Source organism: Ipomoea nil, unplaced genomic scaffold, assembly GCF_001879475.1.
Source record: "Ipomoea nil cultivar Tokyo-kokei standard unplaced genomic scaffold, Asagao_1.1 scaffold2480, whole genome shotgun sequence".
NCBI classification, from domain to species: Eukaryota; Viridiplantae; Streptophyta; class Magnoliopsida; order Solanales; family Convolvulaceae; genus Ipomoea; species Ipomoea nil.
The window spans coordinates 1,327,403-1,339,640 of record NW_017618908.1 but is presented as its reverse complement, the minus strand read 5'-3'; the positions used below and the strand labels follow the sequence as shown (position 1 = coordinate 1,339,640).

The following is a 12,238-nucleotide window of genomic DNA, read 5'->3' as shown; positions in this document are numbered from 1 at the left end:
GGCGGAGAGGGCCGTCCACGGTGGTGGAGAGACGACAAAAGTGGGCTCCACCCGCCGCTCCACCATTAACCACTTGCTTATCAACCCCACCATTAAGTATATTTTATAATTTAATTATTAATTTATTAAATAATTTAATAATTAAAAGTTAGGTTGCATCTCCCTCACCTCACGTTTTATTAATTTCAGCTAATTATAATTCAAAAGATAGGTCAACGTTAATTTCTCCATGGAACCATGCATGATTGTATTAATTAACCCCTAAATTAAGTCATCAATTTCGTACTAAATCATCTACCCCAACCACAGAAATTTTAATCCAAGTTCTACGTACTACAATAAGTATATATTTGGGTTGAATACTGGTTTGAAAGTTCAAATTCAGTGTCCTGTCATCGAAATATGGCGTTAACTGTATTGCGGGAGAAATATAATTAAGAAACTAAATTTACGCCTTCACTTAAGTGTTATTATTATTATTATTATTATTATTATTATTATTATTATTATTATTATTTTTAAGGACAAATTAATAAATATACACTCTTTTTTGACAAATAGTTAAGTCTTGGCGTCTTGCTGAGATGGGCAAAACATATTTCGGAAAATCAGATGATATGTACAAACTTAATTAGTCATCAACACCTACGGCTACATATGCATTTTCTAATTTAAGCCTATTGCATCACTATATGTAATATAAAAATTAAAAAACTATATTACTTTATCAATTTTCTAAAAATAATGTTAGATAAGGGCATACAATTAACAATTATTTTTCAACGTTGCAATGATTTATTTTAATACATATATATTAGAGAATTATTATATTGCATTTTAAAAAGTTACTTTTTACAAATTGTAAGTACAAGATTGAATGGGTTTCAACTTTCAACCCTAAATAATAATACTATGGACGGGTTTGGTAAAATAGTTAGTCTATAGATTAATTTTAATTTATTTGACTACTATTAGTTTTTTAATTTGGTTGAAAAATTAATATAAGTGTTTGGTTAATTAGCTTTTTATAACTTTAAAATACTAAAATTTAAAAAGATGCTCAAAGCAACTTTTTCAATTATCTTTTTGAGAAAAAAATTATACCAAACAGCTATCAGTTAACAGCTAATTTACCAAACACATTTCTACAATCAGCTAATGGTATCAGTTAGTTATACCTTTAATTAACCCAATAAGCTAACAACTATCAGCTAACAGTCATTTACCAAAAGATGTGACTAATCTAATTGATTGTTGAACGGCTTCAATTGGAATTACTCTTTCAAAAGTGTTGCTGCATACAACATATCATCGTTCTTTTTCATTTATAGTAGTAGACACAATACCTTATCATAGAAACAACCGCACATTGTGAGATTAGACTAATTTAATCAACTCTCGATTGACTCTTATTCAGGATATAACTCTTCCAAAGTAGTGTTGTTGCTGCATACCACCGCTTTTTCTGTTTATATAGTAATAGACACATTACCTTATCATAGAAGTAACGGCATGCACCTTATGAAATGAAACTAATTTTGTCAATTCTCAATCCGCACCTATTTAGGTTAAATATAAAAGGCCAAGGATTAAATTGAATTAACAACATTAATTTACCCATTTTTTTTCTATTCTATTATGCCTATATTAATCAAAGTTTTTTTAAGGTGAGAGAAATGACTGCATTTTGGTGTCCTTGTCTCCTTCTCTTTCCCTTCCCTCTCTCTCTCTCTCTTTCTTCTTCTTCCTTTCTTCCTTCCCTTTCTCTGCACTCAAATCCCCAGCCACACAAGTAATCTAGGGTTCTTAGCTCCTTTTTCCAATAAATATTTCCATTTTCTCCCCCACTAGTCTAAACAAATATATATAATCTTTTTAAAACAATTTTTTTGGTTGGGTTTTTAATTTCTTGATGTTGTTGGCATGGCGGGTTTAGATTTAAGCGCTGCGTCTTATGTTCATCACCAGCTTCACCACCCAGACTTCAACCTGCAAACCCTGCCGGAAAGTAAAGATGACGGCGGCGGCGGCGGAGGGGGAGATATTGTGCCGCGGCGGCCGAGGGGAAGGCCGGCGGGGTCCAAGAATAAGGCGAAGCCGCCGGTGATAATCACGAGGGAGAGCGCTAATACGCTCCGAGCTCACATCTTGGAGGTGGGGAGTGGGTGCGACGTGTTCGACTGCGTGGCGGGGTATGCGCGGCGGCGGCAGCGCGGGATCTGCGTGCTGAGCGGCAGCGGGACGGTGACGAACGTGACGCTGCGGCAGCCGACGGCGGCGGGGTCGGTGGTGACGCTGCATGGGAGGTTTGAGATACTGTCGCTCTCCGGCTCGTTCTTGCCGCCGCCAGCGCCGCCGGGGGCCACCAGCCTCACTATTTTCCTGGCCGGCGGGCAAGGGCATTTGGTCGGCGGGAGTGTCGTCGGCGAGTTAACGGCCGCCGGCCCCGTCATCGTTATCGCCGCCTCCTTCACCAATGTTGCCTACGAAAGACTGCCGTTAGAGGAGGACGAAACCTCTAACGTCGACAACGGCGGCGGCGGCGGAGGCGCAGCCTCCGCCGCCGGAGGTGCCGTCTATAACAACCCATTTCCCGACCCTTCCACCGGCCTTCCCTTCTTCAATCTCCCTATGCCTAATATGCCACCCTTCGGAGTGTAACAAATAACCGTTGAAGAATCTCCGGCAAGAAATAGGAATCTCAGCTCCAATATTCATATCTTCAGGTCAGAAAGTTCATCAGTAACGTGCACCATATTCATCACCATCATCTTCTCTCTCTCTCTCTTTTTCATTTTTTTTGGGTTTTTTGTAACTGTTTTGTGTTTCGGTTTTGTAATTCTTAATTTCAACTTCTGGAAATAGTGGTAGCTGCAGTGTTCTTTATGGGACTTTCTCTTTAAGGAAATGGTTTGAACATTCAACTCCAAATGGAAATGCTACTGTACATTAATTATTCAATTTCCACTTCTTGCATTTTTATCTTTTATTTATTAATTTATATATACTCCCTAATATTTTGTAATTAAAGAAAGTATATATTGAACTATATATAAAATGTAACCAAAGAGGGTAGGTTAATTAATACCTCGCATTCGTCAAGTATAAAATACAGTATTGTGTAACATGTAGAAGTTTTCAGGCGTATTCTTGCACCCAAGTATAAGATGTAACGTTATGTGACGTTTTAAAAGTTTTCGGGTGTCTTAGATTGAAGGGTTTTTGAAGAAAAAGGATGTTGAATTGTTGGATGAATTGAAGCTAAGGGGTGTGTGAATTGGAATGTAGTGTTGGGGTTTAACGAAAAATAATGTTTGTATTTAATTTGTTGGTTTAAGGATAGATAGGTGATGAGATTTGTTTTGTTTAATTTAATGTTTTGGGAAATTGATCCCTCCATTCTGGACCTTTAATTTGCTGAAAACAATGCTTCTTTCCCTCAGCTAACACTGCAGAAAAAATGGTTGTGTTCTTAGTTTTATCAGTACCTATATATATATATATATATATATATATATATATATTACACCCGGCACCTATTCTCATTCTATCTCATCAAGATACACTATATTGAGGTGCAGCCCTAACCGAGTTAGATTATTAGTTTGATAATAATAAGATTCTTAAGCTGATTTACTTCTTTGTGGTTCAAAACTTTATGATATAATATTAATCACTATCGATGCAACTCATATCATATAGTATTATTTAATCTTATATACTAGAAAAATTTTACAATACTAATGACCAACGATACAGTTCATATCTGATATCATATACGCTTAAAAAAAAATAGTTGTATTCTTAATTTGCAATGACAATCTCTCCATTTATCGCGCCTGCTCCCACTCGATGTATTTTAGTAAGATATCTTATACAATATTGACTGATTAACATCATTAATGATCATATTAGATGTGGCCTGGTTTAAACCAACTTTCTATAGTAATATACATGCTATGGAGTAGATATTTAGTAATTTTACCATATATATATTCTCTGAATTGGTGACCTACCCACAATTTGTAAGATGGAATGTGGCATAATGGACACTTAATTCATGACATTGTTGATATACTACTATATAAGTACAGTACCTAGTACACTCTCGTACCTAGGAGATAATGCAGCTATTTATTTATATATCCAGTACGTATTTAACTATTTATCCAGATTTATTATTTATTAAATACTTATTAGATAATTTGTTATGCCTTTCTTCCAACATCAGTTACTTCCCCCCTATTGTATGCATTAAAATCAGTAAAATATATTGCATAAAAAACATCAGATTATCTGTTCGGTTAACTTTTCTTGATGAGAACACAAAGCTTCATTGCCCAGAAAGGGGCCGAATTGGCCCAGTGGAGTAGTATAATTATACTTCATAAGTTAGATTCTTGTCAATATCTTCTTGTTGGTTGATTAAACTATCACTGAGAACTTTAATTTCTAGTATAGTTCATCTCTATTGTGTTGTTTGCGAGCTATTACACAGTGAGGTTTACTTAATGCACACTCTCGAGAAATGTTGCAGAATGCGCTAGGCTCTAATCGGGCGCCTGGGGGCATCTAGTGCCTAGAGTCCCTAGGCGCCGCCTAGGAAGCCTAGTAATTCAAGTATATCGTCTCCACTTGGGAAGCCTAGTAATCCAAGTATATCGTCTGCACTTGTCCCACTCAAGATTAGGAGTTGTTAGACTGTTATAATCCCTCAAACTAGTCAACTGCATATCTTAGATGATTAGTTGAGTACATGGCTGGAGAAATATAGAAGAGGATTAGCCGAGTAGGCAAAAAATAATCACTTGCCCTAGTTGAGCGCCAACTCAGCCGAGTCAGCTCCTAGGGTGCCTAATCGGCCAGTTAGTCGATCAGCCGATTAAAAGCCGCCTCGGGCTTAAATCGCCTCGACCTAGGGGCGCCTAGTGCCTAGGTCGATTTTTACAACACTATTCTTGAGTAGTGGTTGTGGATGAGTTTCTCTCTTCACCCGAAATAAACAAAGCTATATTGTCTCGTAAAGGGTAGCCAAGTAGTGAAACAAGATTCTCATACTTGAAAGATCAATTCTTGCCAACAAAGGTTCGGTCGACCAAGCTAACCAAGTCACATAGGGTCTTCCTAATGCGATTTACATTTCTTTTATAACTATTACATAATGAAATTTACTCCTTGCATCTCTTTAGATAGTGGCTATAGGTTTCGGGTTTCAACCAAAAAAAAAAAGATAAAGCTGCATTTCTGCTAATTAATTAAGCTGTACAGTGTGCTTTAAGTTCTGTAATCTCTTTATATATTCTCCACTTTAAGTAAGATTATGCTTGTGTAGATATGGATGAAAAAGAAAATGGCTATATCTGTGTGTGCAGTGTATAAATATATACATATATACATACATACATATATATTATAGATGAGATCCTTAGTGCAGTCTGATGAAACAAATTCTCATGACCTGCGATTCCGGCCTCAAAGCATAATAATGTTCGATCATCCCACTCAAGATTATATATAAAAATTAATTTTTATATACTATTTTTGGTTGACATTCGATTAATTTGAGAGGTATATATATATATATATATATATATATATATATATATATATATATATATATATATATATATATATATATATATATATAACGTAAAGGTAAAAGTTTGTAAGGTCGGACCCGTGTAAGTATATGATCAATCTTGCATTGTCATCTTTCTAAAATGAAATGCTTAGCTTGAAGAATACTTGTTGATTTTAAAATGGTAATCTTATAACAAGTTAGAGAGTTTGAATATAGCATTCTATTTTTTTTAAAGTACTATTGATTCTGTTACAATGTAGTATCTATCAATATAACTCACATAATATATTCATTTATACTTGCATGAGCAGCTCAGTTGGTCACAGATGTGAAGTTCGTTGTTAAAGTTGTTATTTTTATTATTATATACTCCTATTTTGTGTTATGTGAAAAAATTTTAAAGTAATAAATAATGATTGACAGTCGCCGATTGTAATCATATAATTATGTATTTCATACTTTATTACACATAGGATAATTAGAAATCATTATCAATAATAATTACAATAATGTATGACATATATAATGATATGGTACCATTAGTTATAATGTCGACTAACATTATAAATTTTTTCTATCACATCGGCCCCCAACTTGAGTTTTCCAGCTTCACCCCTAGTGCATACTTTCAAATAGTACGTGATTATGAGTTTTCTTCATCATCTAAAAAAAAACATATATGAACATTAATGTTTTGGTGTATTTTGTTACTAAATTTAGGTGTCACTTTCTTATACAACATATGCGTATAGACCGTGTTTTAGGGTAGTTTCTGCATGTACTAGTGAATATATGCATGCATGTACTAGTGAATATATGCATACATACATATATATATATATATATATATATATATATATATATATATATATATATATGTGTGTGTGTGTGTGTGTGTGTGTGTGTATATATAACGAATATATATAACTATTGTTTTAGTGTATTTTGTTACTAATTAATTTATTACATGATGATTTGGTTATAGATATAGGTACATTAGTAGAAGAAGACAAGATACACAAAAGCTAGTGTGTTTAGTGAATGGAAATTTTACTATTTTTAATTTTTAGAAATATGGAGAAAAATAAAAATTGTGTTCAATATTTGTTTTTATGTGGGAAAAAATTACCGTTAACACTATCTCTACAAGGTCTATAATATTTCGATTGGTTTTAAGAGAGATAGCTGGGGACTCTGTTATATTTGCTTAGATTTGGTGTTAGCTTTCCGGTGACTTTTCCTGATTTTCGAGACTTGCTTTTACATTCTCCGGGGAGCCTCTTTATAGGTGGCCACCCCTTGCTAATTTAAATACAAACTTAAATGCGAAATAATGGGCTATCAAAGCTAAGGGCCGTTGTGTCGGGCTATCAAAGCTAAGGACCGTTGTGTCGCCGTTACTGGTCCTTCCAACGGCTGAGTTAACTTCTCATTAAAGGCGCTCTTTAAGTGGCAACGGTCATCTGTTGGGCCGACTCTCGTTCATGCCTACCGTTGTCTGTGCCGACTCCCCGGACTCGGCTCCTCACTCGGCTGCATTTTCCTCTGGGCCTACCCATGGCCCACAAGGTAGATTCCCTTTCATCCCTTTTTGGGCCTATTACGGCAATCCCAACCTCTAGCCCATTTCTTCCTCTTCTCTTGGGCCCAAGCCCATTGGGTCTATACCCCATCAATTTCTTTCCCTCTAATTTTTTGGTCAGGCCATGAGGTGCTCTGAACCGGCCCTAACTGTAAGAGACACATTTAAACCTGTACCATACTCAGAATAATCCTCATTCGCAACGGATCAACCCAATCAAGGGACAAAATGCTGACCTAATTTTTCTATACCAGAGGGGATTCAAACTCTCGACCTCTCTTAAAGAATGAGAGCGCACAGCCACTCACCAAACTAAGCTGGTTTCTCTCCCTCTAAATTACTAAGTATATTCTCCTAAATTTTGCATTCATCATTGTTGTAACTTGTAACTAGTATTCAGCAGCTGTAGTTTGGCAGGTTAAGCCCACAAGTCTAGACATGAGATTGGGCCAAGTGGGCCAACAACCACCGCAGTCCGGTTGGGAGCTGCGGCGGCGCGTTTGTTCATCCATCCACCAACATCTTTCTCATGTCTGGTTAACAACAAATCATTACATTACTTCTACAACACTATTGCAGGCTACACAATAAAAATTCAAGTTTAGCAGTCATCATATTACAGTACTAAACCACATCATATCTCAACTAATTAAGCTACTACTCCATGGCTCTGATGCCATGTTTCAATCTGCAGAAATGCAGAAAGAGGCCATTAAACTAAGGAATAGAAAAGGGGTGAACTGGGGAAGGGGAAGACGGTGTCGCCTGTTAGCCTTTGCAGGAATCTCGAGAGCGAGAGATAGAGAACGAGCTTGTCAGATGGCAGAGGGGATCGGAGCTGTTCAGTTCATCAAGGAAGCATTTTGGAGGCGGAGTTAGGCCACCCCATGTTGGCATACATTGGCATTGGCTGCACGGGTTGGCCCGCGTTGCTGTATGGCAAGGATCCATGGTGGGGGTGGTGCGGGGGGCTCCTGCTGTTTTCCTCTTCAGACTCGCTCGAGGGGCCCTCCGAGAGAGGGCTGCTGGCCCCTGCAGCCCCCGGGCCGCCAAAGTTCAGCATGTTCGATGGGGGTGGCGGTGGTGGTGGTGCTGGCGTCGGGGATTGCTTCTGCTTTGGCCTTTTGCCATCTGCAATGAAGCTCCCCACAACCACCTGCAAGACAAATTGTTCAACCTGCCTTTTTTAAGGAAAATACTATGTGTACTCCTACTTTAAACTCTCAACTATTACTCTCACACACAAAATCTTGATATAGACACTTGTATTGGGACCCACATAAAAAAAATAGGGAGTACCTGTACTGGTGAAGCTGCGGTGAGCATTCCAGAAACTCCACCGCCCACGACTTTACCATCTCCCCCAGCCAGCGACACGCTCAGCCCGCCTGATCTACTGCGGCTGCCATTGCTTTCAGATAGCAAGAACGAACCCGATAAAGAGATGATCTCAAACCGGCCCTGCATTCGAGGAATTTAACTCGGTTTAGAGGTAAGGATAGGCATATAGGGGTTTCAATTTAGTTCAAAGCCCAAGCTAACCCCCAAACCAATTGGCATAATATGCCGCCAAAATAATGTACTTTAGAATGGCATATTAAGTACAAGAATCGTTTTAGGAAGGGGGGATTTATCCTCCCAGATGAAATCCCGCTATGTGATTACCTTTCTTGTCCAATTTTTTTTAAAAAAAGGTACATTAAGCATGGTCAAGAAGAGCATATTAAATGCATTAAACGAAGCATCTAGCAGATGGCTCCAACTAAAAACTATAGATCGGGATATTAAGTGCACTAACCAGAATCTAGTATCAGATCGTGTAACATTGATATTGCAACAAGTGAACGAACCTCTAAAGTCACTGTGCCACCGCAGGTTGCGGGTTGGCGAAGGGTAACGTTGGAAATAGCGCCATTTGCAGATAGAATGCAAACTGTTCTTGGTCCTTGCTGCGAAAACGCCATTATCTTTTGAGCTATATCCTGCAACAAAAACAAAAACGTATTACCTTAAATCAACATAGGAGTATAGGATACCCTTCGTATTGACAGACACACCATAAACCAACAAAACCAGGACCAAACCGATCAAAGAATAACCTAAATGTGACCTTTTACCAACTAAATCAATTAGCATTATAGCATATATAGCTTACTTCTTTCTGGCAGATAACCGAAACTTTTTATCAAGGTTAAAGGTCTGAAAGAGAGCCCGGTTGGAAGGCTTCTCAGACTCCCAAACAAAAACGATTTTAGATGTAACATTCTGTATAATTACATTACCATTTTTAGCTCAACAAAGAATAAAGTAACCATCTTCATCAATGCATATCACAGCAGCATTTACATAAGCGAATATCACTTCCCATGGTAAAAACTCATTCAAATATAGCATTTACATAAGTGAATATCACTTCCCATGGTAAAAACTCATTCAAATATAGCGTTTACATAAACGCATATCATTTCACATGGTAAAAATGTGATCTTTTTACCTTACCTGCAGTGTAGCTTAAAGCTTTTTAAACTCTACACAACACATCAAAGAAATGATCTTTTTAGCTTACCTGTAAGTAAAAATGTGAGCTTTTGCGTTCCTTGTATGTAAAAATGGCAGCTTTAGTTTAAAAGAGCAGAATTCTATACAATGCCCACAAAGGCGAAATCCCTAGCCCCAAAAGCCCCCACACCCCAACTCAATAGGATTGTGAAGGGGTAAATCAGGGTGACTCTTCACAGCCTGGCCCATCTGAAACTCCCACATGGGAGTCACTAGGCCCGGCCCATTAGGCAGGAGGACCAAAAAGAGTCACCCCACAAGAGGGTGAAACTCCCACATTGGAGCCAACTAGACTCGATCCTATGCCCCCATGCACCACTCAAGAACTGACTGAGCTCGGGAACCAACTAAGCTACCCATGCGGGTAGTAGAATTCTATACAATGCCCACAAAGGCGAAATCCCTTGCCCCAAAAGCCCACACACCCCAACCCAATACGATTGTGAAGGCGTAAATCACGGTGACTCACCACGGCCTGGCCCATCTGAAACTCCCACACGGGAGTCACCAGGCCCGGCCCATTAGGCACGAGGACCACAATGAGCCACCCCACAAGAGGGCGAAACTCCCACATTGGATCCAACTAGACTCGATCCTATGCCCCCGTGCACCACTCAAGAACTAACTGAGCTCGGGAACCAAGCTACCCATGCGGGTAGCAGAATTCTATACAATGCTCGCAAAGACAAAATCCCTCGCCCCAAAAGCCCCCACACCCCAATAGGATTGTGAAGGGGTAAATCACGGTGACTCACTGAGGCTAGGCCCATCAAAACTCCCACACGGGAGTCACCAGGCCCGGCCCATTAGGCAAGAGGACCACAATGAGCCACCCCACAAGACGGTAAAAACTCCCACATTGGAGCCAACTAGACTCGATCCCGTACCCCCTTGCACCACTCAAGAACTAACTGAACTGAGCTCGGAAACCAACTAAGCTACTCATCCGGGTAATAATATGATTGATGAGAATCATGAAATAAAGCTAAGGTTATACCTCTCCTGGGTTCACTGTGATTACATGCGGCGTGAAACCAACTCCTGCAGAGCCTGCAATTCAGAAGCAACTAAACAATTTAAATATATGTATATAATAATAATAATATTATTATTATTACTATCATTAATTATTAATAATATATAAAGGTGGTGAATTTAGTTTAGGATAATCTTGAATAGAAATTGGAAAGAGACAAATGATGCACAGAAGTTTAAGGGAAAAAAGATGACGGATATACCAAGAGCATCAAGCTGTTTCTTTATAGAGCCCGGAGGCCTTCCCCGGATCTTCTTGGCTTGTGTTTCCGACGAAGGAGTGGCGCCGGCGGCGGTAGCAGCGACGACGGCGGAGTCGGGAGCAGCGACGGAGGAAACCGGGGTGACAGGAGAAGGAGAGAGCCCCAACGCGATGTTACCGTCCGGCGAGTACTTCCTGGGCCGCCCTCTCTTCTTCTTCGCCACCGCCGGCTCAATGCTGAACCCGGAAGCCCTAGGAGACGCCCCGCCGGAGCAATCCGCCGGCGGGGGCCCCGCCTTGGGACCCACCATGGAATTGAACGGAAACACCCTGCTCTGCTGCTGCTGCTGCTGCATCATCCCGCCGCCGCCGTTGCTTCCGGGCATGGCGTAGTTGGGCTGCTGCTGCGGAGGCGGAGGCGGCGGCGCAGACATCATCATGGACCGCGGCGGCGCGTGCTCGCCGCCGCGGAATTGCGGCGGCTGGTGGTGGTGGTGCAAGTGGTGGTGGGTCAGTGAGGAATCTTGAGAATCCATTTCTTTCTTTCTTCCTTCTTCTGCTTTAAGCTCTCTGGAAGTTCAGAGATGAAAGCTATGAAAGTGAAAGGGTTTTCTGCTATGTATAGAAGCAATGCTGCTGGTGGGTAAGAGACTGGGGATGTCTGTTTACCAGTAAGAGAGAGAGAGAGAGAGAGAGAGAGAGAACACTGAAATGAGTTACAGTGGGAAAGAAAGAAAGAAAAGCAGGACCGAAAGATGATGAAATGAGGGGAAAGAAGAGAGAGAAAAAACTGGGCTCTGATGTGCTAAGATTAGGTGCACGCTACGCCTTTTGCACCTACCAATGAATTTGTAATTTTTGAAATTTTGAACAAATTAAAAATTTTAGTTACATGTTCTAATTGGCGTATTGGCGTATAAGTAAAAATTTTAAAATTTAGTAACAATTTTTTTTTCCCGTATAAGGATGTTTTTATTATTGATATTTAATAATTTTTATCATTATTTTCAATTTAATTATAAATAATCCATGAATACTGATTTTGTTCTAAATTTGGTTTATCGATTAATTTTTTTTTTTTAGTAAACATTAAACTTAAGGATAATAATGTAAAAATTATTCGTCCAAAGTTGATGGGATTATATCATTTTGTTTTTTTCAAATCTTGTGATGTGATTGTTCTAGCTAATTTTTACATTCTTACCTTAAATTTAATGTTTACTAAATAAATATTTAACCGGATGACTAAATTTGAAACAAAATCAATAGTTAATGGACT

The 12,238-nt window shown here is 39.1% G+C and overlaps 2 protein-coding genes across 2 annotated transcripts; one reads left to right on the top strand and one right to left on the bottom strand.

Annotated features, from left to right (window-relative positions):
• Positions 1–1,665: 1,665 nt before the first annotated feature.
• LOC109152639 (AT-hook motif nuclear-localized protein 23-like) lies at positions 1,666–2,967 on the top strand. The gene has a single exon (XM_019300281.1). It carries the CDS (start codon positions 1,924–1,926, stop codon positions 2,659–2,661), a length of 738 nt encoding a protein of 245 aa, XP_019155826.1. The 5' UTR covers positions 1,666–1,923; the 3' UTR covers positions 2,662–2,967.
• A 4,730-nt stretch (positions 2,968–7,697) lies between these two features.
• LOC109152666 (AT-hook motif nuclear-localized protein 8) lies at positions 7,698–11,731 on the bottom strand. The gene is made up of 5 exons (XM_019300314.1): positions 10,961–11,731; positions 10,720–10,772; positions 9,014–9,145; positions 8,463–8,624; positions 7,698–8,319 (listed from the first exon to the last, which is right to left on the bottom strand). The coding sequence occupies exons 1-5, from the start codon at positions 11,493–11,495 to the stop codon at positions 8,014–8,016; spliced, it is 1,188 nt and encodes a 395-aa protein (XP_019155859.1). The 5' UTR covers positions 11,496–11,731; the 3' UTR covers positions 7,698–8,013.
• Positions 11,732–12,238: the final 507 nt, after the last annotated feature.

Bases quoted from the DNA above. Each gene is read 5' to 3' on its own strand.
- LOC109152666 (XM_019300314.1), bottom strand. From the start codon at position 11,495: ATGGATTCTCAAGATTCCTCACTGACCCACCACCACTTGCACCACCAC. The intron at 9,146-10,719 runs GTATAACCTTAG...TTTTTGTTGCAG, and splicing joins TCACAGTGAACCCAGGAGAG to GATATAGCTCAAAAGATAAT. The intron at 8,625-9,013 runs GTTCGTTCACTT...CCTCGAATGCAG, and splicing joins GTGGCACAGTGACTTTAGAG to GGCCGGTTTGAGATCATCTC.
- LOC109152639 (XM_019300281.1), top strand. From the start codon at position 1,924: ATGGCGGGTTTAGATTTAAGCGCTGCGTCTTATGTTCATCACCAGCTT.